The sequence below is a fragment of the Penicillium hordei genome (assembly GCF_028827395.1).
Source record: "Penicillium hordei strain IBT 12815 chromosome Unknown utg000004l_segment0_segment0, whole genome shotgun sequence".
In the NCBI taxonomy this organism is placed as follows: Eukaryota; Fungi; Ascomycota; class Eurotiomycetes; order Eurotiales; family Aspergillaceae; genus Penicillium; species Penicillium hordei.
In genome coordinates this window covers 1,580,862-1,607,181 of record NW_026623145.1, presented here as the reverse complement: position 1 = coordinate 1,607,181, position 26,320 = coordinate 1,580,862, and the positions used below count along the sequence as shown (strand labels likewise).

General features: G+C 50.5%; 10 protein-coding genes across 10 annotated transcripts; 6 read left to right on the top strand and 4 right to left on the bottom strand.

Moving 5' to 3' along the window:
* Positions 1 to 511: 511 nt before the first annotated feature.
* Positions 512 to 2,074, bottom strand: N7537_007884 (uncharacterized protein; the record flags this gene model as incomplete). Its single annotated transcript, XM_056898939.1, has 1 exon — positions 512 to 2,074. The coding sequence occupies one exon, from the start codon at positions 2,072 to 2,074 to the stop codon at positions 512 to 514; it is 1,563 nt and encodes a 520-aa protein (XP_056751015.1).
* A 212-nt stretch (positions 2,075 to 2,286) lies between these two features.
* On the bottom strand, positions 2,287 to 5,660 carry N7537_007883 (involucrin repeat protein; the record flags this gene model as incomplete). Its single annotated transcript, XM_056898938.1, has 3 exons — positions 2,287 to 2,397; positions 2,450 to 5,425; positions 5,490 to 5,660. The coding sequence occupies 3 exons, from the start codon at positions 5,658 to 5,660 to the stop codon at positions 2,287 to 2,289; spliced, it is 3,258 nt and encodes a 1,085-aa protein (XP_056751014.1).
* Positions 5,661 to 6,483: 823 nt separating this feature from the next.
* On the top strand, positions 6,484 to 8,155 carry N7537_007882 (putative cell surface receptor/MFS transporter (FLVCR); the record flags this gene model as incomplete). Its single annotated transcript, XM_056898937.1, has 4 exons — positions 6,484 to 6,606; positions 6,678 to 6,790; positions 6,890 to 7,238; positions 7,322 to 8,155. 4 exons carry the CDS (start codon positions 6,484 to 6,486, stop codon positions 8,153 to 8,155), a joined length of 1,419 nt encoding a protein of 472 aa, XP_056751013.1.
* A 362-nt stretch (positions 8,156 to 8,517) lies between these two features.
* N7537_007881 (cytochrome b-c1 complex subunit 6 family protein) lies at positions 8,518 to 9,846 on the bottom strand. Its single transcript, XM_056898936.1, has 3 exons — positions 9,439 to 9,846; positions 9,110 to 9,232; positions 8,518 to 9,018 (listed from the first exon to the last, which is right to left on the bottom strand). Exons 1-3 carry the CDS (start codon positions 9,743 to 9,745, stop codon positions 8,954 to 8,956), a joined length of 495 nt encoding a protein of 164 aa, XP_056751012.1. The 5' UTR covers positions 9,746 to 9,846; the 3' UTR covers positions 8,518 to 8,953.
* Positions 9,847 to 10,218: 372 nt separating this feature from the next.
* Positions 10,219 to 11,049, bottom strand: N7537_007880 (GRAM domain-containing protein; the record flags this gene model as incomplete). The annotated part of the gene is made up of 3 exons (XM_056898935.1): positions 10,219 to 10,728; positions 10,779 to 10,950; positions 11,039 to 11,049. 3 exons carry the CDS (start codon positions 11,047 to 11,049, stop codon positions 10,219 to 10,221), a joined length of 693 nt encoding a protein of 230 aa, XP_056751011.1.
* Positions 11,050 to 11,966: 917 nt separating this feature from the next.
* On the top strand, positions 11,967 to 14,604 carry N7537_007879 (putative glycerol-3-phosphate acyltransferase Sct1; the record flags this gene model as incomplete). The annotated part of the gene is made up of 5 exons (XM_056898934.1): positions 11,967 to 12,057; positions 12,114 to 12,387; positions 12,451 to 13,045; positions 13,102 to 13,370; positions 13,420 to 14,604. The coding sequence occupies exons 2-5, from the start codon at positions 12,214 to 12,216 to the stop codon at positions 14,602 to 14,604; spliced, it is 2,223 nt and encodes a 740-aa protein (XP_056751010.1). The 5' UTR covers positions 11,967 to 12,057; positions 12,114 to 12,213.
* Positions 14,605 to 15,975: 1,371 nt separating this feature from the next.
* Positions 15,976 to 16,289, top strand: N7537_007878 (uncharacterized protein; the record flags this gene model as incomplete). The annotated part of the gene is made up of 2 exons (XM_056898933.1): positions 15,976 to 16,082; positions 16,148 to 16,289. The coding sequence occupies 2 exons, from the start codon at positions 15,976 to 15,978 to the stop codon at positions 16,287 to 16,289; spliced, it is 249 nt and encodes an 82-aa protein (XP_056751009.1).
* A 274-nt stretch (positions 16,290 to 16,563) lies between these two features.
* Positions 16,564 to 21,289, top strand: N7537_007877 (uncharacterized protein; the record flags this gene model as incomplete). Its single annotated transcript, XM_056898932.1, has 4 exons — positions 16,564 to 16,933; positions 17,024 to 17,296; positions 17,719 to 18,541; positions 18,601 to 21,289. The coding sequence occupies 4 exons, from the start codon at positions 16,564 to 16,566 to the stop codon at positions 21,287 to 21,289; spliced, it is 4,155 nt and encodes a 1,384-aa protein (XP_056751008.1).
* Positions 21,290 to 22,337: 1,048 nt separating this feature from the next.
* On the top strand, positions 22,338 to 23,624 carry N7537_007876 (undecaprenyl diphosphate synthase family protein; the record flags this gene model as incomplete). The annotated part of the gene is made up of 2 exons (XM_056898931.1): positions 22,338 to 22,562; positions 22,638 to 23,624. The coding sequence occupies 2 exons, from the start codon at positions 22,338 to 22,340 to the stop codon at positions 23,622 to 23,624; spliced, it is 1,212 nt and encodes a 403-aa protein (XP_056751007.1).
* A 555-nt stretch (positions 23,625 to 24,179) lies between these two features.
* On the top strand, positions 24,180 to 26,137 carry lys9 (saccharopine dehydrogenase (NADP+, L-glutamate-forming); the record flags this gene model as incomplete). The annotated part of the gene is made up of 11 exons (XM_056898930.1): positions 24,180 to 24,231; positions 24,340 to 24,393; positions 24,458 to 24,639; positions 24,693 to 24,813; positions 24,864 to 24,936; positions 24,989 to 25,031; positions 25,090 to 25,103; positions 25,159 to 25,205; positions 25,261 to 25,364; positions 25,418 to 25,981; positions 26,042 to 26,137. 11 exons carry the CDS (start codon positions 24,180 to 24,182, stop codon positions 26,135 to 26,137), a joined length of 1,350 nt encoding a protein of 449 aa, XP_056751006.1.
* Between the last annotated feature and the right edge of the window lie 183 nt (positions 26,138 to 26,320).

Here is a 26,320-nt window from a genome sequence, read left to right as displayed (position 1 = left end):
ACCGGAGTCAAGCATAGCTATGTATTTTATATAACATCGGGCAAAGTACTTAGATATAATAGCGCATAGAACATTCGGATACCTTGACAGCCAAGTCTAATATACTAGTGTGTTTAAAGGTCCTATAGCATATATGTATATTTTATAGCTGCGTTGCTGTGAAGTTGCGTGGGTTATAGTTAAATAGAAAAGGTACGTGGAATGAATGATTTAGATCGACTTACGGAGGGATCTGACTGCACAAGTATTGCAAAAGTCCAGTTTTATTCTAGCTTGCGGATTGCTATCGAGAGTCCATTTAGCTCCGAGTACTACAACGGAAAGGGAACGACAAGAGGCGACAGAGGGAATTAGGCACGTATATATGTAAGTGCGGGAGAAAGACAGGTTCAAGTTAATAATAAGACCATCCAGCAAGCGGATTTGTGCATTGAGCATTCAGAAAAAAAAAAAAAAATCATCACAGTAGCAACACAGCAGGCCGTGGATGAACATATACTACAATCAAAGTTTATACAGCAGCAGGGTTCACAAGAGTCGGAAACATGACACCGTACAGAGATGAGATCCATGCCTGAAAGCCATGGAGACGGGTATTCCCCTCACTGTTTTCATCCTGAGATCCAACAGGCGACACCTGGCTCTGGGCGGTTACATATGTATCCCGCGAGCTGGTTGCCCCGAGAGAATCATCCGGCTCCTCGTGGCTGCCCGAGCAGCAGCAGCAGCAGCAGAAGAGGCATCTCTGGGTCTTCACCCACGCCAAAACCTCCGGACAGACGGACGTGCTTGCGTGAGGATCTTCATCTGCACCGCCGCCGCACCCAGTCATTGTCAAAACCGAATGCAACCGCGATGGATTGGGAGGGATATGGTCGCCACTTGCCCTCGTCCCTTGAGCAGAAGGTTCCGCTGGATCTGCAGGACCGTCTGATCCAGTCAGATTGCGCGGCAAGCTGAGAAGTGCAGTGGCTCTGGGCCGCGGGCGGCGGTTTACCACTGCAGGGGCCGGGTTCGATGGAAAGGGGAAACGTCGTCTCGGGGGCCTGGCTAGAGGCTGGACATGTCTGATTGAATTTCGCCCATGAGCACCCTTTGTCTGTGCAGCTTCAACATAAGGGTCGTAGCTTGTATTTGTGGCTTCGTGGCGAGCATTGGGAAGATTGCGTTGATGGAAAGGGTGGTCATGCAGTGGTCGACCGACGTTCATTCCATGGCCGCTTTGTCGATGGGGAAACCGGCCCTGTACCAGCGTGCCATCCTCGGCTCTTCCTATACCATTAACGGAAAGCTCAGCATGAGACGCAGAAGGTGGCAAGCCAAATAATCTCCTTAGAGTGTCGCCATATGAACTGCTACGCTGACCACCAGCAGGACCATTACCTTGCAAGTTTGCGGGTGACCATGCAATATTGTCTGGAATCATGAACCGTGCAGAGACGGACATAGCCTCTGACGAGCCGAAGGAGGGAAGGCCAGGGGGTGTAGGCGTTCTTTCTAGCGGTGGATATAGAGGTTGGACGATTTTCACTGCAGGTTCCAAGTTCCCAGGCCATCTAGGCCGGCGTATACTATGCTCATTTGCATCGAGGGAAACCGCTTTACGATGTAAAGACCGACCGGGGTCTAGTACCGATGTCGTTTTACTCAGAGGTCTCGACCGGTGTGTGGCTTGCCAGCACTGGTCAGATAGCAGCTTGGTGTGGTTCCCAAGCTTCCGTACCATCCTCTGCCGTCTTCCTCTCCTGGTTGGCACAGTGGTAGGAGTATGATCATCCTGTGAATCTGTAGGAACGAATCTGGCCATGTTTACCGCTAAGCCTTGCTCGTGAACGGGGTTATCATGGAGGAGAGACGCATAGAAACGAGGGGTGGAATCCTTTGGTGTGGTGACTCTAACCGCATTGTATATAGATCGCTCATCGCTTAGGATGGACTCAGATGAGTCTGGGTTATCGTATGGTGAAACGGAGTCGGAATCGCGAGGGTGTTTTCCACGTCGGAGGCTCTGTGATGCTGAAAAAAACCGCGCATGAGGGTTACTGGACTGATCGATTCTTCCTCGGGGAATCATCTTGAAGGCAAAAGAGCGAAGCCTGACAAGATTAAAATATACTTGGAGAGTGACAGGTGAAATTACCAAAGATGAGTATGTGATTCCCTCAAAAACCATCAACCCTCATCGTGCCTGCCGAGATCAAGCCAGAAAAGTATTATACAAAACAGTCTATATGTACACTCTTGAATGAATATGCGCTCTAAACCCGAAAACCTTGAATGTCATCATCATAATGGAGTGCCACCTGGGCTGGGCATTGGCTTGCCAGTCACCTGGGCGTGCTCCTTTCTTAGGGCTCGCAGTAATCCTTCAATTCTGCGACGCTCTTCTTGTTCGGCCTAGGTGGTGTCAGTTAGGTCGAAAAGAAACAAAAGGTACAGTATAACTCACCCTCAGTATCTTCATGTTCTCGTTGCGCGTGTCACGCATCATCTTCTTGAACTCATTCTTGAGCACCATAGTAGAGGTCGTCTCAGAAGTGCCATCGCGGCCTATAGATGTGGGACTACTCAAATTCATCCAGCTGATACGTTCTTCCGCCAGTTGTGTCTCGAGTTGCTCACAACGATCCCGGAGACTGTCAATGAAACTTTCGAAGCGCTCGCGTTCCTTCTCAAACTCGATGCTGGCCTTCGTCATGGCTTCATAGTCATCGAGGGTCTCACGAAGTTCTCTTTCAAGAGTATCCACCCGCTGCTGAAGATCGCCGCCTCCTCGCTGGCTCTTCAGAGCAGCCAGTTCTTCAGTGAGCTCGATGTTTCGAGTAACCAGAGCATCATTCTCCCTTTGGACACTAGGATTGGAAGCCACCTCTGCCGCGCGTTCGGCTCGAGTACCATAGGCACCGTCTAGCTCTGCCTTGGCCATTGTCAGTTCAGTTGTGACCCGCACAATCTCGCCTTCAAGTTCAGTCAACTCATTCTGCAGGCGAGTGACGTTGTGGTCGGATTGCGCGCGCTGATCATCCGCTTCCTTGATACGGGCATCGGATTGAATCCGGATTTGTTGGATTGCGGCTTCAAGTTGAGCCACCTCTTGCTCTGCGCGGTCACGAGCACCCCTAACTTCCTCGGACCTGAAATCGCTATCGTTTTGCAGCGTTTCAACGACGTTCTGCAGGCGTTGGACCTCATTCTCCGCGCGGTCCCGGGCTTCCTTGACGTCCTCGCCTCTAGCATCGGTGTCATTTTGCAAAGTCTCAATAATGGCATGGAGACGCTTGACTTCGTCTTCCGCACGGCCGCGGGCCTCTATGGCCTCTCCCATCTTAGCGTCGGTTTCAGTTTGCATTGATGCAATGACGACCCCTAGGCGCCTCACTTCGTCTTCCGCATGATCGCGAGCCTCTCTGGCCTCTTCGCTCTTAGCGTCGGTATCATTCTGCAGCGATGTAATGACCGCCTGGAGACGCTTGGCTTCGTCTTCCGCATGATCGCCGGCCTCTCTGGCCTCTCTGACCTCTTCGCTCTTAGTGTCGTTGTCATTCTGCAACGATGTAATGATGGCCTGTAGACGCTTCACTTCATCTTCCGCATGGTCGCGGGCCGCTCTGACCTCTTCACTCTTAGCGTCGTGGTCATTGTGCAACGATGCGATGACGACCCCTAGGCGCTTGACCTCGTCTTCCGCATGGCCGTGGGTCTCTCTGGCTTCTCTAAGCTCTTCACTCTTAGCATCATTATCATTCTGCAAAGATGCAATGACCACCTGGAGACGCTTCACTTCATCTTCCGCATGCTCGCGGGCCTCCCTGGCCTCTTCGCTCTTAGCGTTGGTGTCATTTTGCAATGATGTAATGACAACCTCTAAGCGTTTGACCTCTCCTTCTGCGCGGTCGCGGGCATCACTCACTTCCTCAACTTTGGCATCGTTGTCTCTCTGTAGATCGTCAATGTATTGTTGTAGGCGCTTAACCTCGGCCTCTGCTTGATCCTGGGCATCCAGGGCTTGGCTGACTTCGTTGGTCCTGACATCAGCTTCGCTGTGCAACGAGGCAACAACGCTTTGCAAACGCGCGACTTCGCCCTCGGCCTGAACCAGAGTTGCCTTGGCTTCTTCCTGAGAAGTGCCATTCTGGCGCATTGCGTTGAGCTGTCCCATGACAAGAGCCAGCTCGTCGCGGTTGGCATTGCCTTCACGCTCGGATACTTCAAGGTCTCTGCGAACTTGAGTCAACTGTTCCGTCAGGTCGCCGATATGGGCATCGCGTTCGGCGTCCGACTTGGAGTTGAGCTCGCGCTGCTGCTGGATTTGCGTGGTGAGAATACTCTTTTGCTCAAGTACTCCATCCACTCGGCTCTCCAGGCCATCTACACCAGTCTGAAGGTATGAGAGTTGTTCTTGCAGCCCATCGCCGTGAGACGCATCAGGGGGCGGAGGCAAGGTCGGTGAACGGGTCAAACCAAACCGATCAACGATGGTTTGCACTTGGTTGTTGATTTCGGTGAGTTTGTGTTTCCAGGCGTCCTCGGCCTCAGGTGCAATACTGCGAGCAGCCGAGGGAGCAGAAACTTCTCCCGTATGCAAAACGATATTACTCATACTACTCTCGATATAGGTCAAATGAGCATCGACCGTTGATGTGGGATTAACGGGCCCTCCACTCCCTGGCAGCTGCGGGGGAGGATCGACGAATTCACCGGGGTTGGACTGTATCATCATATCATGCATGCGCTCGCTTAGTTCCTCCAATCGTCGTTCTGTGGCCTGCATAGCCTCGGTATTCATCGCGGCGGCCGCATTGGTCTCAATCTTCCCGTTCACACCAAAGCTATCCAAATGCTCAGTTGTCCGGTAGAGACTGCGGTCGTCGAATTTCTGATCATCATAGGTGCTATCCGAAGTGGTAGGGTTCTTAGGACCCTTCTTCAGACCTTTGTGTGTCATCTGCAAAATACCCGCAGTATGCTCCAGCAAGCGCTGGCTGATCTTCTGCGACCTCTTCTCGAGCTTCCAGAGTTCCTGCGCCAACTCCTCGCATCGCCGCTGGCTGACTGCGAGTTCAGAGTCACTCTTATCGAGGGCCTCGGAAGCCCCACTGCGACCAAATATACCCCGGCTCATCCGGTTCGAGTTTGATCCGCCATTGGCACCGTATTCGCCGCTGCTTCGCGGGCTGGGTGGGCTGTAAAGTCTACCGAGGGACTGCGCCGCGTCACGTAGTTTCGTTTCGAGCGCCAGTTTCCGTTTCGTGCTTTGGATGCGAGTGGACAGCAATGTGACTTCCTTCTTGAGTTCTTCCACCTCCTCGAAGGATAGGACTTCGTAGTTCGTGCTATCCCCTAGGGCGGTCTCGGTCAACAGGTACATGGCCACGGGGTCGTTGGCGTTCAGGAGGGCCGAGCTTCGCGGGTGAGCCGGGTTGAGCTACCAGAATGAAAAAACCATGGTTAGCTGGGGTCCCGGGTTGGCGTGTTTTGTCTGTACTCACTGGGTTGTATCGCGACCGCTCCTCATGTTGGGGGTCCAAGGCATCCCGATACCCGTCCACGAGTGTCTTTCCGTGCGGCGGCACCGGGGCTGGAGCATCGGAGGCGGTCATTGTTGAGAGGTACCGCGGGTCCCCGTAAGAGGACTGGCTGGAGCGCATACTGATATTCATGGTCGTTCAATGGCCGGGGTCACTCCGGGTAGAATGCTTAGGAGAAATTCAGGAACAAGCGTTACGCATCATGGAATTCGGGCGCTGGGGTTTGCGATCGGGGGGAAAAGGTAGTAGGTCCTTCTCAATCAGGAGAATAGATGTGGAGAGGGATTCAATGTATTTAGCGAAAAGTAAAGGTTAATATTAAATAAAAGATGGCGGGGAGTGAAGGAGAAAACACAAGATCGGCATCACCTTAGGGTTCAGCCACGGCAATTTCTACTGCAGAATACATTTGTAAATGATATGTTCGATTTGAATAATTGTCCATGTACGGAGTAGATATCTTAGTCTTAGATACATATACTCCGTAACATATGTAGATGTATAGAGCTTACCCCTGAATACGTAAACGAGATAAGTTCCAAGGTTGGTCATTCCACTTTCTTTGTCTCAAGAGATGATTCGTTTATAGCGAATCCACTATATTGTAGAGATACATTCTACAAGATACATATGTACCTATACAATATTTAACAGTGATAACAGTGTGATAACAGTGATAAAAGTGACAAAAGTGATAAATTAATATAAGCAACCTCACATGGTTCAACTATCAACCCCGCTATGTACTACCTTAAAGTACTCTATAGTACTTGCGTAATGCAACGTCGCAGTAGGGCTGATCAAGTACTACCAAGTACCCATTGCGTGTACCTCGGATCCCCAGAGTAACATGATATGGGCCAAGAGACTAAAAAGAGGTGAGCTGCCGCTTTGTTCTATTTTCTTATAGAGGCCCGCACGGAATGGATTTGCTCTGTCACACTTCGCTGTGGACATGTCGACTTCTGAGCGCTCTCCAGATGCAGAGCAGGGCTCTCGACCTATCTACAAGGTCTATAAGCGACGCTTCTGGGGTTTGGCCCAGCTGGTATTGCTGAATATCGTCGTTAGTTGGGATGTATGCGCTTCTTTACGCTTTTCGATTAATCCATATATCAACTTTACATGTGCGCTGACTCTCGTATACAGTGGTTAACCTTCTCGTCCATCTCGACAACGGCAGCCGAGTACTTCGATGTCTCGGAGAGCGCTATTAACTGGATGAGCACCGGCTATCTCTTCGCCTTCTGTGCTGTTAGCCCGTAAGTATGCATAAATTGCTGTTTTGAAAACCAAAAAAAAAGATAAGGGAAAAAAAAACCCCCCGCTCCAAGTATCCCATTCACTAACCAGATTCCCAGCATCGTTATCTGGATTTTAAACAAAGGCGGCCCCAAACCAGCTATAATCACCACCGCCACACTCCTACTAGTCGGTAATTGGCTCAGATATGCCGGCACAAGAGCAAACGGCGGCATCTTCGGGCTCGCAATGTTCGGCCAGATCCTCATAGGATTCGCGCAACCCTTCTGCCTCTGCGCACCAACCCGATACAGCGAGCTCTGGTTCTCTGATAAAGGGCGCACGAGCGCAACAGCAGTCGCCAGTCTAGCCAACCCACTCGGCGCAGCCCTGGGTCAGCTAATCGACTCGGAGTGGGCATCGAAACCCTCCGATATCCCAAATATGGTCCTGTACATCTCGATCATCGTACGTGAAACCCAACCCCAAAATATCCCAACCCACCCATTGGTCCTTTCTCTACCTTTCGCTCACACACGTAAAACCAACAGTCCACCGTCGCAGCACTTCCATCCTTCTTCCTCCCAGCCTCACCACCAACACCTGCAAGCGCATCCTCCGCAAAGCCACACACACCACTGGGCGCCGCAGTGCGCGAACTAACTAACACGCGAGAATTCTGGCAGATCTTCATCCCATTCTCCGTATACGTGGGCTTCTTCAACAGCGTATCCTCGCTGCTAAATCAAATCCTCAGTCCTCACGGGTTCTCCGAGACAGAAGCAGGTATAGCAGGCGCCATCCTGATCGTGGTGGGACTCGTCACGTCGGCGATTATGTCACCGATAACAGACCGGTACAAGCACTATCTGGGCAGTATCCGGGTGTTGGTGTTTATAGTGGCCGTCACGTATATCGGACTTATTTTCGCGCCGGGCAGTGCGGCGGGAATCCCGCCTTCGTATGTGGTTATGGCGCTGCTGGGCGCGGCGTCGTTTGCCTTGCTGCCCATTGCGCTAGAGTACCTGGCTGAGATTACTTATCCGCTCTCATCGGAGATTGGGAGTACCATCTGCTGGACGGGTGGGCAGTTGCTTGGTGCTTGTTTTATCCTTATTCAGGATGCGTTGAAGGCTGGGGCTGGGGCTGTACCGCCGTATAATATGCGGAATGCGTTGGTGTTTGCGGCTGTTGTTGCTGTTGTGGCTGCGCCCTTTCCGTTGACGATTGGACTTTTTGGGAGGGATGTTCATCATCGTAGGTGGGAGGTTGACCGTGGGGCTGAGTTGCAGGAGGTTGGGGAGGTGGCTCGCACGGATGATAATGTTAAGAGAGTTCGGTCTGATGAATCTGCTGTGGATACTGATACTTTGATCAAGACTTGAGGACTGTGTCACTATCAAGGTTCTTTTGGGATGTGCGACTTATCCTTCTCGACGGTTTGGAAGAGCCGTGACGGTTGGCTCTTTTTTATTTGTTGATGCACCATGCACATGGTGCTCTTGACGAGACTTTATTTCTGTTGTCCTGATCAGGACGGGTCATACCCCGTTTATGTTACCCTAATATCTTTTGAATTTATGACCACCCACAGGGACTTGACGCGATTCGGATCTATATATGAGTCTAAGTTGGCAAATTGAGCATACTTTTGGATCAACAATCTGGCCATGACTATACCGAACCGACTTATATGCATCCTGTAGTGGGATGATAGCTAGAAGCTTAGCCTACCACGGCACAATGTCAATCTAGACAGATGAGATTTGTTTTAAAACAAGAGAATAAACAAAAGCACAGTTCGAACAGGCGGAAGACCAGCTATCTGTACACACAAGGCTTGAAAGAGGAGGGCAAATGATCTATTATTCTTTGTTGCTTCCTCTGAGCCCTCCTCCCTGCCTTGAAAACACAATACATATGCGCACAAATACGCAAAGAACGACCAGAAAACAAGGTTTCATGTCTCTGCATCGATCCTGCGTTCTCAATCCAAGGCGGCAAGCTACCAGGCTATCAGTCCGCCTTAGCAGCCATCATAAAAGCGGGATTGGTTTTTCTTCCGGCGTTTCGGTCCAAGGGGTGCCCCGTATCGATGCGGTGGAGAGCGAAGATTATTCGTGGGCCAGGTCGATGCGAGGGTTGGATGGAACGCCGAAATCAAGACTCAATGGAAGAGTCGTTTACTTCAGCTCCCTCCAGAGCTTGGGGGCAGCGCAGGCGGTCACGCAGTGAGTGAGGTGGAAGACTGGGGGTTATGTTAGTCGCACAATCAGGACTCAATGGGAGGGAATTCCATGGTTTTTTCTAGCCCCATCGTTAATAGCAATCGCACTTACACTCCTCGACGCAGTCCTCCTTGGGGCCCTTGTAATCCTCATCCTCCTCCTGGCGGGTGACGCGCTCAACGCACTCGTCATAGTGGTGCTTGTAAGGAGCGCAGACGGCGGAGTGGGCGCACTCTGAGAGTAGTAGTTAGTCTCCGATCGAGAAAGCCGGTGAAATATGTCTTTGCAATGCCATTGACGGTTTTATAACCCAGGCGCGGATCTTGACATATAAGGCCAATTGGTGCGAACAACTCGCGTCCAACGATCGCATGACATAGGCGACAATGTAACGCGAACAAAAAAGCAAAAGTCAGAAAAAAAACAACAAGGTCACTCACCCTCCTCGAGCTTGGGCTTGAGGTCCTCAGGCTCCTCTTCCTCCTCCTCTTCCTCTTCCTCCTCCTCGGCCTCAGCCTCCTCTTCCTCGGGAGCCTCCTCGGAAGACTCCTCCTCAGCGGGGGTCTCCTCGGGGGTTTCCTCAGCGGACTCGGTCTCGGTGGTTTCGGTGGAGGCGGACTCCTCCTTCTCGGCGGGCTCTTCCTGGGTGGTGGTCTCGGTCTCGGTGTCTTGAGCAGGAGCCTCAGCCTGGGCCTCGGTGAAACCGAAGGAGGAGACGACGTCAGAGAAAAAGTCGGAGAGACCCATTGCGACAGAGATCAATTGAATGATGACCGGAGGTCTTGTGTGGGGGGTGGGAAAGCGGAAGGGGGTTGTAATTGAGGGAGGTTGTTGGTTTTGCCCAAGAGCTGCTCCTTTCGGACTGGAAAATCGGAAAGGCCCGGCCGCTGAGAGACGCCAATTATGCCGCACGTGATTGGCCAATGGGCTCCAATCCCATCCAAGACTTGACGATTGCAGTTTATGAGGAATTTAATACTGGAGTTATTTCTGCTTGATCTAGGGATCTCGGAAATACGGGAAAATTCTATTATTGTCTGCTGGGAATCAATGTTGGCGAGCATATCAACTCTTCCTGTCTCCATGTCTAAGTGCGTAACCACCGCTTTCGTATCGCTAATTGCTAATTGATGGGGACATAATGTACATGAGATGAGAATAAAAATGAGGCCAGTTCAAATATGTGATAGAATGGCATGTTGAAATAGACTCCCGAAAGATTAGGTGGCCCGTCGCAGCCTCTCTTCCAGCTCCTGGGCAACACTTTGCGACTGGACCTCCTCGTAACATGGAGGTGGCTCCACGGGTTCGGTACCGGTGTCAGATACTCGACTGCTTTGCGATTCTTCTGGTGTCTGGCTGGGTCTAGCACTTTGGCTAGCATTAGGCGGAGCTTCATATGCAGGCAACTCCTCCAAATGAACTGCTGAAAGATCCACATTTTGCTGTCCTCGGGTGCCCTCGCTTGTGTTCTCAACAGCTTGCTCGAGGCGTTCCTTGATCCGCTCGAAGTTGGTGTGGAAGTCAAAGGCTCCACCCTCCTTGAATGTCACTTTCAACTGAACGGCAGGGAGGGACGGTGAAATGCCACCTCCGGATACTGGTTGGACTAGAGCTGTCCATACATTTGGTCCAAAGAATGGTGCTGATACATGGGAGTCACGGACATTCAAGAGAGGTGACGAGAAGGACTGGAAGGCATTGCTTCTGGAGGCGGGAAGGTAGACAACCTAGCGAGGGTTAAAGTGATGAGGAGACAAGGATATACATGAATACTGACTCGTTGGTTGGTAAGGTGGATGCAGCCGGCACTGCTTTGGATCGAAAGCTTTTCTACGCCTTTGTATCCGGACGGTGGAGTCAAAGAGACACTAGTACGAGGTGGGGAGGAGTAGATCAAACGTTCGTTGGGAAGACGGACGAAGCCGTCCTGGTCATCAAGCATTACCCAACTAGGCAGTCAGTATAGATGCTTCAAAGTTATATGGGTCTGGTCCTGGCTGGCTCCGGGAAGAAACAGGTATGTGAACAGAGGCATACTTGAGAGACATGATGCGAGATCATTCCAGGCGCATGTGATACTGTTTTATATCAGCCCAACCTCCAGCAGGAGAATGGTGATCAAGTTGTCAAGCTGGGAAGTTGGAAGATGAAAGGTGGTGGTGTGTGGATATTGGGTGTAGACGGGCGTGGGGAGGGACCAAAACAAGGCCTGTAGATTTCCCCAAAGACAAGATCAAAAAGTGACTATTCAGAGGGTCTCGAGTGAAGTGTAGATTTGCGATATCAAATCGAAGGAAGTCGAAGTGGAAAGGCGGGGCAGGCGGGGAGACAAACCTGCAGGGGGAACTTCTACGTTATACGTGGAAAACTGATCGCTTTTTTTTTTATTATTATTATATCTATAGATTATTTTGGTCTTATTTCCAGTATATTATGTAGTTAACTATATCAACCATTTTACTTAGGTATGTATATAAAACACATTGTCTCCACCGCGTTAAGCTTATTGCTTTACGCACTCCCATGCGGCTATAGCTTCCTGGCCGATCCCATGAAAAACTTGGAATAGCCGCATGACGCTTTGATCACCGAATCCCAACAGCCACTCTGCATATGTGTGTTGGGAGTGTTTGATTGGAAAGTTGGAAAGTTGAAAAGTTGACCTCATACTGGGATCCCATTTTGTCATGTCGCAATGATATGGCCTGTGCTCAGCTGGAGGGGGTTATAAGAGGTTCAGCGCTTTTCTTGTGACTGATCATATTTTTAACTTATTAACTTATGTTATGTAGCATGTAACAGTTACATGCACACAGAAAGAACAGGAGAATACTTCTTTTCCAAGTCTAATTTCAACCGTAAGTCCTTATAATGTGTCTAACATGTCACGTTCTAGAAGCGTCCGAGTCAAAGCGCGCTAAGGCTCTCAAACCTTCCAGATTCGAACTTCAACTCTTCCCCTCTTCTCATGTTTTCTTTCTTGCTTTCATGTTCTGATATCCTGCCTATCAAATATATTGAATAGTCCATGGTGTTTTGAGGCTCGAAACAGCCAAGTGGGTGGATCCCAAGCTATTCCGGCTATCCGTACTAACGTTTATCTTTTCTCTAGGGACTTCCATGTCGACACAATCATAACCCTTTGACGACCCTCTCACGCCCCTCCAGCTTTATTTTCCCCCGGAAACTGCCCATCGGGCTTCTACAGCACAATGGGAGACAAAGGCCAGTACATCCCACCCCTCGTTGGGTGGATGTATGATTTGGTCCTTTGGACATTCTCCGTGCTCATTGACCTCTTCTTCCGCGAAGTCCATCCCCGAGGCTCATGGAAAATCCCCCGTCGCGGCCCCATCATTCTGGTGGCAGCTCCCCATGCGAACCAGGTATGCCGCTCGCTTCCGGCCACGACATACCACACAAGATGCTAATGATGGATGTTCGCTCAGTTCGTGGATTCTTTGGTGTTGATGCGCGTCATTCGCAGCGAAGCGCAACGTCGGATCTCATGGCTTATTGCGGACAAGTCGTTCAAACGCAAGTTCATCGGATTTCTGGCGAGAGCAGTTGGGACACTGCCCGTGGCACGTGCTATGGACAACTTGAAACCCGGGACCGGCACCATCTATCTTCCCGACCCGATCAACGAGCCAACTCTGCTGCGAGGTGTTGGAACCAACTTTGAAGGAAAGGGCTTCGAAAAGGACGGAACTATTGCCCTGCCCACCATCAACGGAACGTCACACAGTACCGCGATCGCCGAGATCAAGGGACCGGAGGAATTGGTGCTCAAGAAGGCTTTCAAGCACAGGGATGCGCTGACCCAGCTTACTGGGCGGAAAGACATTGACCGTGATGGAAATTTCACTGGAGATGCATCCGAGCAGGATCCAGATTTCAAGGGCACCAAATTCAAGGTTGCTCCGCATGTGGATCAGACCGCAGTCTATCAGGCAGTATTCAAAAGACTAGGCACAGGCGGCTGTGTCGGTATCTTCCCGGAAGGTGGAAGCCATGATCGTACTACACTACTTCCCCTGAAAGGTAAGCTTAAGCACTTTGTGTCCAAAAGACCGGAAAGATTTACTGACATGATACAGCTGGTGTCGCCCTGATGGCTCTAGGTACCCTGGCTGAAAACCCGGACTGTGGTTTGAAGATCGTGCCTTGTGGCATGAATTATTTCCATGCCCACAAGTTCCGTTCCAGGGCCGTTATTGAGTTTGGCACTCCAATTGACATTCCCTCGGAATTGGTGGAGCAGTTCAAGCAAGGTGAACGACGGGAATCTGTCGGTGCTCTGCTGGAAATCATCTACGGAAGTCTTGTCTCGGTCACCGTCACTAGTCCCGATTATGAAACTCTTATGGTAAGTTTCTTTCTATTTCGGGAAATTTGCTTCCGCTAACAATTCAAAGGTCATTCAAGCTGCCCGTCGTCTGTACAACACCAAAGGCAAAAATCTTCCTCTCCCTATGGTTGTAGAGCTGAACCGCCGTCTTGTGAAAGGTTACGCTCATTTCAAAGACGATCCCCGGATCGTCGAGCTACGCAAGTCTATTGTAGGATATAACAAACAGCTTCGTCTTCTTGGAATCCGGGACCACCAAGTGATCTACGCCAAATTCTCCATCTTGCAGGTGGTGGCTACGTTGATTTACCGCCTAGGCAAATTAGCACTGTTGGCAATCGGGACGCTCCCAGGTTTCCTGCTCTTTACCCCCGTTTTCATCGCAACAAAGTACCTCTCCGCAAAGAAGTCCAAGGAAGCACTGGCTGCTTCTACTGTGAAACTTCAAGGCCGAGATGTTATGGCCACATGGAAGCTTCTTATCGCCCTTGCATTTGCTCCGGCACTCTATGCCTTTTATACTGCTTCCCTCACTTACTGGACGTACTGGAACCGAGTTAATGGAATGGTTCCAGACTGGGTGCCACTGTGGTCGGTAGTGATGATCGGCATGGTACTCTTCCCCACAATCACCTTTGCTGCTCTTCGGATCGGTGAAGTGGGCATGGATATTATCAAATCCCTTCGCCCGCTTGTTCTGTCTCTGAATCCATCATCGGCCAACACACTGGTGAAGCTTCGAGAGCGACGCGCTGCACTGGCTCACCAAGTGACGGATGCGATCAATACCATGGGACCCGAGCTATTCCCCGACTTCGATGCCGCTCGGGTTGTCACCGATCCATTCCGGGAAGCGAGCAATATCGATACCAAGGCCGAAAACGAGTTGCCGGAGATCAAAAGAACCAGCGTGTCAGACCATACCGAGAAAATGCCCTCGTCAGAGCCCCTCCCCCGCAACGAGTCCTTCCACAACCTCGCCAACATTGGCTTCTTCTCCACACGGCCTCCTAGTCGTGATCGTAGCCGCAGCAGATCTGCTAGCGGCCGACCTGGGTCTCGGCACGGACTCATGCCGCTCAGCCCTCTCACCCAGAAAGACCCTCTTGAGGACGTTAGTTCACGGATCCGTGATGCCATGAGAGAGCGCGGAGAGCGTCGTCGGCGTCGAAGCGAAGATGGAAGCTGGGATATGGCCAGCTCAGGTCCGGGAACTCCATCCAGCACTGAGGAGTCCCGAAAAGATCTTTGAGATGTGCACTGCATTGATCATTTAATCATTTATCATCCCGACCATCAACCACGGTGTTCGGCGCAAAGCTGTGTACGTATTTGCTCTTATATAACCACTCAAGATATCCTGTGTTTTGTTTTGTTTTGTTTTGGTTTTTTTTTTTTTTTTTTCTATAATTATGAATGTCATCAAAATCCATCTGGCGGCCAACTAATCATGTATGAAGAAATCTGATAGTAAGCGTAAGTAATAAGTGAGAATTGTGTACAGCATTGAACCATAAGGAAAGTACATATATAGTCAATTAAACACAGGACTTTTACTATTACATGTACACCAGCTTTCTGTCAGTATTATATAAAAGCTAGAATACAGGGCTAATATTAGAAAACTAACTCGGTTAAGATATATTAACTTAAACGAAAGGAATTAGAAGGAAAGAACTTACTCGGTAGAGATTATATCTAGGCTTGAAGGTGTAATATATGAAAGATATTTGATCTAACGTTCGATTGAAATTGATTCCGCATAGTTTGAGCTGGCATGAAATGTTCAGCATCTACTATTCTCTTTTCAATGCATGCTTACCAGCGCTATGCTATCTCAATAACAGCTGGTCCATATATAGTTGCACTTGTAACATCGTCAGCTGTTATAAACTCCGTTCCACCATCTACAACAGTTGCCAAAGTCATTCCATGCATCACATTATGTGAAAAAGGAAAATCGACAACAATTTCGCTCAACACGGTTTCCCCATGAAAGATTTGACCGATGAGTTGGGAAGGCACCACAAATGGTACTAAAGCGCCGTTTACGAAGACCACCCTTTGCGTTTGAGAATTCATAGGACCGGAGACTTCAAGAACCACACTGCCGTTACCCCGAATTGGGGTTAAAACGTTAAGAAAGGTTCCGCGCTCGGGTGCTTGCCCTGGATGAAGCGATACCATCCAGACTGTTGGCCTTCTTGGCCGAGTGCCTGACCCAGAACGTAGACGATCGAGTCTGAATCGGATCCCAAGCTTCGAGCCGTACGCTGCTGAATGTTGGTCAATAGGCCAATATATATATCTGTGAAGGTCTGCGCAAAGGCAATGGCTGAGAGGAATGTCGATATAGGAAAGACATAAGTGTAGGGAAAGATATGCGAGCCGTTGGTAGTGTCTTACGGCATCGTTGGCATTGTATGCATATATTTCTTCTTGCTGTTTGACACTTATTAGATCGGGCTCGTGACCATATGATAGAGTGTCAAAGAAAATAGAAAGACTAACCGCTTAGATCACCCGAAGGGAGTTGAGAATATAATCCATATTATAGTGCGATAGCTTATATCTAGGTACTCCACCTGTGATATTGGCAATCAATTGAGTGAAAGCCACCTCTATGAATTCGTTGAAAGCTTGGAGCTTCCAGCTTGTTAAGCAGTGGGCGGTCAAAGGGTGGAGAATTCGTTATACTATCAAGCGAGATCGCGAGAGAATCGGCGGATCGTATCAAGTTAGTGTAAAAGGTAAGTCCTCTATAAGTTTATAGGCCTTTTCTAATGTTTTTATAGGTTAAATACGACTAGACTGCGACATTGCCCATGGACGGGCTGGTGGGCATTGCCCACGGGCCATGTAAATGAGAAGACTACAGATGATCGCGATGCTGCAGAACATCAGACCCATGATTCACCAACTCCTGACTCTGAATGAAATCACGAATATCTGCATTTCGAATACAAATGATTACGCCAAATGTTTTTGAATTCGAATGAGGAGCATTCTTATTTGAATTTACCCCTAATAAATTTGTCTCCTCTTGGCTCCTCTTGGCTATCTGACCTAACCACTAGACTACTCCCAAAATGGAGGCTGACGCTTCCCTCGCATTAGCCAACTGCGACCTTGACCCCTCCACAAGTTCCCCGCAAGTGAAATCCCAGAGAAAACAGAGCTCCCAGGTCCTGTTGAGGACCCTTCCGTCCCCATGGGCCAAATAAAACTCACTCACGATGACTATACCGTCGGATGGGTATGCGTGCTAGAATGTGAGCTGAACGCCTCCCGGGCGTTGCTGGACGAGGAACACGAGAGGCTCCCGGCCGCCGAGAAGGATGATAACGCTTACCTCCTTGGAAAAATGGGGGAGCATAACGTGATTATTGCATTCCCAGCAGTATACGGGGTCGGCGCAGCGGCACAAACAGCCACGAATATGATTCGCACGTTTCGGAATTTGCGGTTCGGGTTGATGGTGGGGATTGGGGGTGCGGCGCCGAACCCGGCACGGTTTGGAAGGCCTGGTGAGGATATGCGATTGGGGGATGTGGTTGTTAGCGAGCCGAAGGGTGATCAAGGTGAGCTGGTATCTTGTGTTTTCTTTTTTTTTCCCGCGGAAATGATTTCATTCTGAAATAAATAAAATAATAGATGACTGACTCTATCAGGCGGAGTGGTGCACTATGATTTGGGGCAGCGGGGAGCAGATGGAAGGCTTCACAAGAAGTCCCATCTGAACAAACCGCCGATGTTTCTGCTGACTGCGATGAAACTCTTACGGTCAGATCATCCCTTCGGTAGGGGAGAGATGAATCGCTACATCGCCCGTATCGGCCAGCTGTCGGAGACATTAGAACTCTTCGAAGCCTATCAACACCCGGGCAGGGATAATGACCGTCTATATCGAGTGGATTATGACCACGAGGGCGGAGAAGAAGACTGTACGCGCTGCAACACTAATTTAACGGAGACCCGCGCACCCAGGAAATCTGATGCACCCGTGGTGCACTATGGGTTGATCGCGTCGGGGAATACAGTCATGAGGGATCCTCGGTATCGGGATGAACTGCGTAAGACTTGGAATGTGGCATGTTTCGAGATGGAGGCTGCAGGGCTAATGGATAACTTCCCGTGCTTGGTGATCCGGGGTATCAGCGACTACTCGGACTCGCACAAAAATGATACCTGGCAGCCCTATGCGGCGGTGACGGCTGCTGCATATGCCAAAGATCTGCTTCGCGTGATCCTTCCGCAGGAGATTCGTGCGGCGAAGGCTGTGGAAATGAAAGAAGGTTAGCTACTTTAGAGTCTCCCCTAGTTTAGTATAGGCAATGAACAAGGTGCCGACTGACTATGGTAACAGTACTGGATGTGTTATCGAATATCCAGACGGGTGTATCCATAATCAACTCATCAATAAGTACCGCCCAGGAACACGAGCTGCTTGTATGGCTGTCCCCAAAGGACTACGGCTCTGAACAAACTGATATCCTACGCCAACGTCAAGAGGGAACTGGGACATGGCTCATGGAGACCTCTGGCTTCGAAACATGGGTGGCTGAACGTAACAAAACCATCTACTGCAGAGGCATGCCCGGTGCTGGAAAGACGGTTATGACCGCAGTGGTAGTGGACCGTCTTCGATCACGGTTTGAGGTGAATCCTGCGGTGGGGATTGCATGCATATACTGTAGCGTTCAGAATGAAGCCGAGCAAACCCACAGCTGTATCTTTCTGAGCCTATTGAGGCAGCTAGTCCGACAGCTATCATACACGCCTGAGATGGTGAAGAGTATGTACGATCGCCACCAACGAACTGGCAGCCGGCCGAGTTTTCGTGAAATAGTGGATGTTCTACAAGATACAATCGCCCGGTTTGAAAGGACCTTCATCGTGATTGACGCTCTCGACGAGGTGCTCACTTCTGAAAGTCCCCCGAAGCAGCTAGTTAGAGAACTCTTTGCTCTTCAAAAAAAAACCGGGATTAACATATTCGCCACCTCTCGTTTCGTCCCGGAGATTACAGGCGAGTTCAAAGAAAGTATACTGATCGATATCAGGGCGACAGAAGAGGATGTTGTGCAGTACTTAGGCTCACATATTGGGGAGTTACCCGCCTTTGTATCCGAGACCCCAGGGCTGGAAGATGAAATCAAGACAGGCATTATTGAGGCTATTGACGGAATGTAAGGTGGGCCATGAATAGCCCTCTCGTGATGTCTGGAAGGCTAACGAGAGTAAATAGGTTTCTGCTAGCGAAGCTCCACTTGACCTCATTGCTGGATAAAATATCCATAAGAGACATAAAGGACACGCTCAAGACCCTACCCAGAGGCTTCGACGGATACGATAAATCGTACCTGGAAGCGATGAACAACATTCACGGCCAACGGCAAGGCTTGCGCGAACTCGCTTTAAAAGTCCTGTCCTGGATTTGCTGTAGTCGGAGACTACTACTCGCGACTGAGCTCCAGCATGCACTAGCAGTGAAAGAAAGACACACAGAGTTTGATAGATTGAGCATCCCGGACATCGGGCTACTTGTCAGTGTATGTAAAGGATTGGTCATTGTGGACGGGGAACGGGCGACAATCCGCTTGGTTCACTACACAACACAGCAGTATTTCGAACGGACATGGCAGGAATGGTTTCACGATGCACACGAAAGGATTGCCGAAGCTACTCTTAGGTATTTGACATTCACTTCCTTCGATAGTGGAGCCTGCGCGACAGGCACCGAGTTCAAGGCTCGCCTGGACCAATATGCATTGTATGATTATGCGTCGCGGAATTGGGGCTACCACGTACAGGCCGCATTGTTTGAGGAGACTTCCTTGGTGCTAAAACTTCTGGAGCATGAGAAGCGCGTATCTAGCGCGGCTCAGGCCATGTTTGCTGAACGGAGTCAAGGACGTAGTGAGCGCAGTCCGCGCGGAATGAACGGACTTCATATTGCGGCCTACTTCGGGCTCGAGAAGACGGCGAGGCTTTTGCTTCGCAAGTTCCCACCGGATGTGAAGGATAGTTCTGGCCGAACGCCTCTGCTTTGGGCCTCTGCGCGTGGACATGCTGCTGTCGTGGTGGCATTGCTTGAGAATAACCTGGTTGATGCAGACTGGCAGGATGACGAGGGCCAAACGCCCTTATTTCTGGCTGCAGATAATGGACACGGGAAGATTGTGGACTTGCTCATGGGCCGTGGAGTGGAGTTCAACCACATGGATCATGCAAAACAGACACCACTATGCGCAGCTGCGAGTAACGGGGATGAAACGGTAATCAAGGCATTTCTACTTCACCAAGTTGATATTGATTGCGAGAATGGCCACGGGGAAACTCCACTCGTATCAGCAGCAGGGTACGGACATGCTGGGTCCGTGGAGCTGTTGCTAAGTCACAGTGCTCCCCTGGTTCTTCGTACTGGAAATAGAGCGCTCTCTCGCGCAGCATCGAATGGTTATGCCGCCGTGGTGGAAGCCCTCCTGCAACATGGCGCTGATGCGGATTATCGAGATGAAGATGGGCGCACGCCACTGCTTTCTGCCGCGCAATATGGCCATGAAGGGGTGGTGTCCCTCTTGCTCGGTCATCAAAAAGTCAATCCGAACGCCGAAAATGCCCGGGGTCAGACCCCACTATCAGTCGCTGCCTGGCAAGGACATGAAAATACCGCGCGCCTTCTTCTTGCCGATAGTCGTGTAAACCCTGACCACAAGGATAAGGAGGGATGGACCCCTCTCTCGCTCGCCGCATTTTGGAGACGCATATCCGTAGTCGAACTCCTATTGGAAGTTCCCCGAGTTGATGCTAACTCTATGAACTCTTCCGGTCGAACGCCCTTGTCTCTTGCAGCACATAACGGTGGCGAGGAGGTGGTAAAACGACTACTTCAGACTTCTACAGTTGACCCAGACCTACGTGAGCGAGACAGCGGCAACACACCACTCGCAGTAGCAGCCCAATACGGACGCGACTCTGTGGTCCAGCTTCTACTTGCCACCCCAGGGGTCGATCCAAACTCCATCAATGCCAAAGGAGCAACTCCCTTATCTCTTGCTGCGCGAGAAGGGTGGGCGGACGTCATCGAAGTACTCGTTCTTGATGGAAGGGCAGATTGCAACCACAGAAACGAAACTGGCCGAACCCCTCTTTCATGGGCGTCTGGACGCGGTCATGCCGCCGTGGTTGAACGTCTGCTTGCCGTGTACAGGGTGGACACCAATGCACCGGATGACGAAGGGCGCACCCCGTTATTATGGGCTGCCTGGGGTGGTTACCCGACTATCGTGAACCAACTCCTCGCAACAAGGAAGGTTGACCTTGAGTGTAGGGATAGTAATGGCCAAACCCCTCTTTCCCGTGCGGCGGAAAGCGGGGGGCTGACAGCCGTAGAGATGCTTCTAGAGGAAGGTGCTGACATGAACTCTGAGAGCAAGGATGGGATGACGCCGCTCATGTGTTCCGTGGAGAATGGCCATGTGCAAGTTGCAGAAGCCCTCCTCACCGCGGGTGCTTCCCCGGGAGGAGTAGACAAAGAGGGCCGCACTCCACTGCTCATCGCCGTTGAGGCAGGACGACGAGAGGTGGTTGAGTTGTTGCTAAGCGATGCTGGCCTGGATCCTGATGCGAGTGGGGAATATGGGTACACTCCGTTGAAGTTGGCTGAGGAGTGTGGTTGGGATGATATAGTGGACTTGATCGAGGCGGCCCACGAAAGGCGCACGAGGTCCACGGGCTACGATTCCCCCCCTCGGACGTCTTCGTGGGCCCCACCCCTCGTATCTGCTATGGGTTTGTCAAATTCGAGTGCCAGCTGGGATCGGGGAAGGCGAGTACAAGGCGTTGTTTCGCATCGAGGTGGAATTACAGAAGGCACCGCGCCAGAAGTGGCAATGGTGACCAGGTCATACTCCCAGATCTCGCTTGATGAGTGACCTATGCTATCGCAATAGGACCGAATCTACCTAGAATCACAAATAAACCCACAAACGGTATAGAGTCTGATGGTTAATGAGGCAATATTCTTCCCGTATGTAGACACCGAGGAAGCGAGGCGAGCGCATCGGTAGCGTGAGGTACTCCTCAGAGAGGGACTATGCCACTACCGAGATATGTGCCACGTGGAGGAACGATCCCTGGGGTTAAAGCCATTGCCAAATATCATCGGTTCGCTGGCATCTCATCCCCCATATTGGAGCTTCCATGAACTAGGTCCCATACGAGATTTGTAATATTACCTTCAATTTCATGCGAACTGCCAACGATAAACACACGACCACCTTATACTCCTCAGGGTTTCCAACGGCAACGATCTGCCTCTCGACTACCGATTCCAACAGGCCTTATTCGGGCTAAGTCCTTTCAAGGGTACGATGCTAGCGCTGAGTAGATCTATAGTTAACTACGAAGGACGATGCTTAACTAAGCACATCCTGCGGCTGATCCTCTCGCTTTATCCTACGATCACGTGCGTGTCTCTTCGGGATAGGAATATAATAGTCCTGGGTTAGCCACAATCCTTGAGGTGAGCTATATCATAAGATACACGGTTCCTTGCGATATGGTTTATCGCGGGTTTGACTGCGTGAGTTATTCTATATCGTGAGGCTACAGCGAAAGTACCACGGCTTTCCGAGGTATCGTAAGCTGATCTTGGCCGATTCATTTTTTGCCCTCGCCACTTGCACAGGGCTTACGTTGAAAGCAGGGGGCAAAAAACAAGGCCCCCTTAGAAGCTAAAATTGCACATGAAAATGGTGTAGCCTAGGTACTCTAATTGCATCGCCTCAATATTATTCTAAAAATTGCCCATAGCAGAAGACTGTCATAACTGACCACGTCGCGTTTTTGTAGTACGAAGCCGAATCCGGCCAGCCGCTAACCCGTGCACCTTTTATCTTCTACCCCGTATCCAGTCTTTTACCCCAACTCCTCGATTTTTCTGCGGAGTTTAGGCGCATTATATCTTTCCACATATTCATCATGCCGAGTTCATTGCATATGTCGCGTCTCCGGAACTGGTTCCTCTCCTCTCCGCCTGCCGAGTACGCCATTACGAGCCTCAAGGAACTGCTGATCGGCGCACTCCAACAGGGTCCTGTCCCCCAACATGTGGCCTTTGTTATGGATGGAAACAGGCGCTTTGCCCGGTCACATGGAATTGAAACAGTGGAGGGACATAATCTGGGGTTTGAAGCTCTGGCAAGAGTGAGTGCCACCATTTTGGCAGCTCGGCGTTACACGGCAGCACCCGTACTGTGGCCGGATACTAACGACCGATAGATCCTCGAAGTCTGTTACAAGAGCGGAGTGAAGGTAGTTACCATCTACGCATTCAGCATCGAGAACTTCAAACGCTCAAAATTCGAGGTGGATGCGCTCATGGAAATGGCCAAGGTGAAGCTTTCGCAGATGGCTCAACACGGAGACCTGCTCGATCGATACGGAGCAAAGGTTCGCGTCCTGGGCCGACTTGATATGCTCAAACCCGACGTTTTGGAGGCTGTCAACAAAGCCGTCGACATGACTAGCCGCAATGGAGACCGCGTCCTAAATATCTGCTTCCCCTATACCTCCCGCGACGAGATCACCTCCGCCATCCGCGACACGGTCGAGGATTATACCACGCCCATTCAGCAGGGTCGCTCCGCGGCTGCCGCTTCCCGCTTCTCGGAATCCCATATCGCACATAATATCCGCGCTCAGACGCTCGGCTCGACAACACATGAATCACACAGTGACTCTGAGTCTACGTCGGGCTCTTCGGGCCAGGATGACGACGCATTGCCTCGGCAGGACTACTCCGACCGAGTCTACGGATCGATGTCTTCCTGCTCGTCTTCCACAACCCTCCACCTCGGAAACCAGCAAGACCCCAAGGGCGGCTCGCCACCGAGATCTGCGACTGAGGCAGATAGCCCAGTTTATATCTCCCCCGAAACCATCTCTCGTCAGACTCTAAATGATCACATGTTGACCAAGGGAACTCCCCCCCTGGATATCCTGATTCGCACTTCAGGCGTCGAACGCCTGAGCGACTTTATGCTCTGGCAGACCCACGAGAACACGGAGATCGTGTTTCTCAATGTCATGTGGCCAGAATTCGACTTGTGGCACTTCCTACCTGTGATGCTCGGATGGCAGAGACGAATTTCCAAGTCTCGACAGGATCCCAATGCAGAGGGGAACTTTGCCGGTGACGCAAAATCGAGCGAGGAAGGCCCAGACGCGATGCTGTGGCGTCAAGGCGGAAAGGTCAAAGACATCTAGTGAATTGTCTGTTATATACCCTGTGTCTACTCGTTTTTGTTCTGCTTCAGCATCACTGGCGTCTTGCTTTTTGCGGAGTTTCTGTTGGGTACGCCTGACTTGATATCAGCATATATCTATGCATCGCCGTACACTAAATCGGTCCTCGGTAAATAAAATATCATCTACTTCCTAATCCGCTACCTCCTATACGCCAGATCCATCCATCGCTGTCCACATTTGATGTACAAGAATAATAGGTGCCCGTTTTGCTTCTCCAACCTTTTGCCTTCCCATAGAGATCATGGATTATGTTTCATCTCCATCTCTCTCACTCTCCATTACTATAGATAACTACAAGGATGTCTTTTTCGACACCTGTTTCCCTTCCAATTGAAAACAGTTAGCCACAAACAGCAGGCGGTGAAAAGCATTCTTTTGAAATTCACCCCGCGCCGATACCGGTTCACGTGACGTTGAGTCATCATCCGTATACCGGTCCCACAGAGGAGGACTGCCGGATGTGCTCCAGTTGAACAACCCCCAACATCATCTATCATACCAATTGAAATCAAAATGGTCAAGCAAATTGCCGGTTCCAAGGCCCTCCTTTTGGGTTCGGGCTTCGGTACGCCTCCCTCCCGTCTCTCTAAAGATCCCAGACCTAAATGCGTCATACTGCCCCGCATCAAGCTTCTAGAGTCATACATTTATGCTAATTTCTGATTTCTAATAGTCACCAAGCCCACTGTTGACGTCCTCAGCAAGGCCGATGTCGAGGTCACTGTCGGTATGTTCAATTGAATCTATACAGACCCACATCGCATTGAATATAGCTGACAATGCTATAATAGCCTGCCGTACTCTCGAGAGCGCCCAGGCCCTTGCCTCTGGCTTCAAGAACGCCAAGGCCATCTCCCTTGATGTCAACGATGATGCCGCCCTCGACGCTGCCCTGAGCCAGGCCGATGTTGTCATCTCGCTTATCCCATACACTTTCCACGCCACCGTTATCAAGTCTGCTATTCGCACTAAGGTAACTGTTCTTTCTATAGAGGAGGCGGACACTTGACTAATTCACTACGGCAGACTAACGTGGTCACCACATCCTACGTTTCCCCTGCTATGTTGGAGTTGGATGAGCAGTGCCGCGAGGCTGGTATCACAGTCATGAACGAGATCGGTCTCGACCCTGGTCTTGATCACCTTTGTAAGTGTCTATGCCATGGATATAAACAAACAGATGCTCATACGAAATAGATGCTGTCAAGACCATTCACGAGGTCCACGCTGCCGGTGGCAAGGTTACCGGATTTGTTTCCTACTGTGGAGGGTTCGTTCGATCATTCTCATATTATACAGGGAGTACAGCTAACAGACAACAGTTTGCCCGCTCCCGAATGCTCCAACAACCCCCTGGGATACAAGGTCAGTGAAAGTACAATTGTTACCAATTTGATAAATAACTGACAAATGGCTTTTCAAGTTCTCGTGGTCTAGGTTAGCAAACGTCCATCGCTGAGTTTTCGCTTGAACAAATGACTAACTAGCTCAGCCGCGGTGTGCTTCTTGCCCTCCGTAACGCCGCCAAGGTCTACCAAGGTACGTACTCTATTTACATATAATAGAAATCAAAGAATGCTAATTCAGAATACAGATGGTGAGATCGTCTCCATCGACGGCCCCGATCTGATGGCCACCGCCAAGCCCTTCTTCATCTACCCCGGATTCGCCTTCGTCGGCTACCCCAACCGCGATTCTGTATGGCACATATGCATTCCAAGTCTTTGATTTCAGTTAACTAATCTTTCCAGACTCCCTTCCGCGAGCGCTACGGTATCCCCGAGGCCCAGACCGTTATTCGCGGTACCCTCCGTTACCAGGGCTTCCCCGAGATGATCAAGGTCCTTGTCGACATTGGTTTCCTCAACGACGCCCCCAACAGCGTCTTTGATAAGGCCACCTCATGGAAGGAGGCCACCAAGGAGGTTCTCGGCGCCACCTCTTCTTCTGAGAAGGATCTGCAGTGGGCCATCGCCTCCAAGACCAAGTTCCCCAACAACGACGAGCGCGATCGTCTCCTTTCCGGCCTGCGCTGGATCGGTCTCTTCTCCGACGAGCAGACCATCCCCCGCGGAAACGCCCTCGACACCCTCTGCGCCACCCTCGAACAGAAGATGCAGTACGGTCCCGACGAGCGTGACCTTGTTATGCTCCAGCACAAGTTCGAGATCGAGAACAAGGACGGCTCCAAGGAGACCCGCACTTCCACCCTGTGCGAGTACGGTAACCCCGTCAGCTCGGCTATGGCCCGCACCGTTGGTATTCCTTGCGGTGTTGCTGTTAAGCAGGTTCTCGATGGTACTATCAGCAAGACTGTATGTTTATCCACTTCCCTTTAGCTCTCGGAATTCTTCTTTTACTGACGTATATTATAGGGTGTTCTCGCTCCCGTTACTTGGGACATCTGTGAGCCTCTTATCAAGACCCTGAAGGAGGACTACGGTATGGAGCTCATTGAGCGCACTCTGTAAAGGGTGTAGTCGGATCTTAAAATGAATACATTTTCGGCTAGTAAAAAAATATAGGAATGACATAGAATGATGAATGAACAAACAGTGTGCATTGCTATTCTATATCCTACCCCATAAATGGGGAGGATATACATTTATATAGACCGAACTGATCGTTTGCAATAAGGCTTGGATCTATTTTCC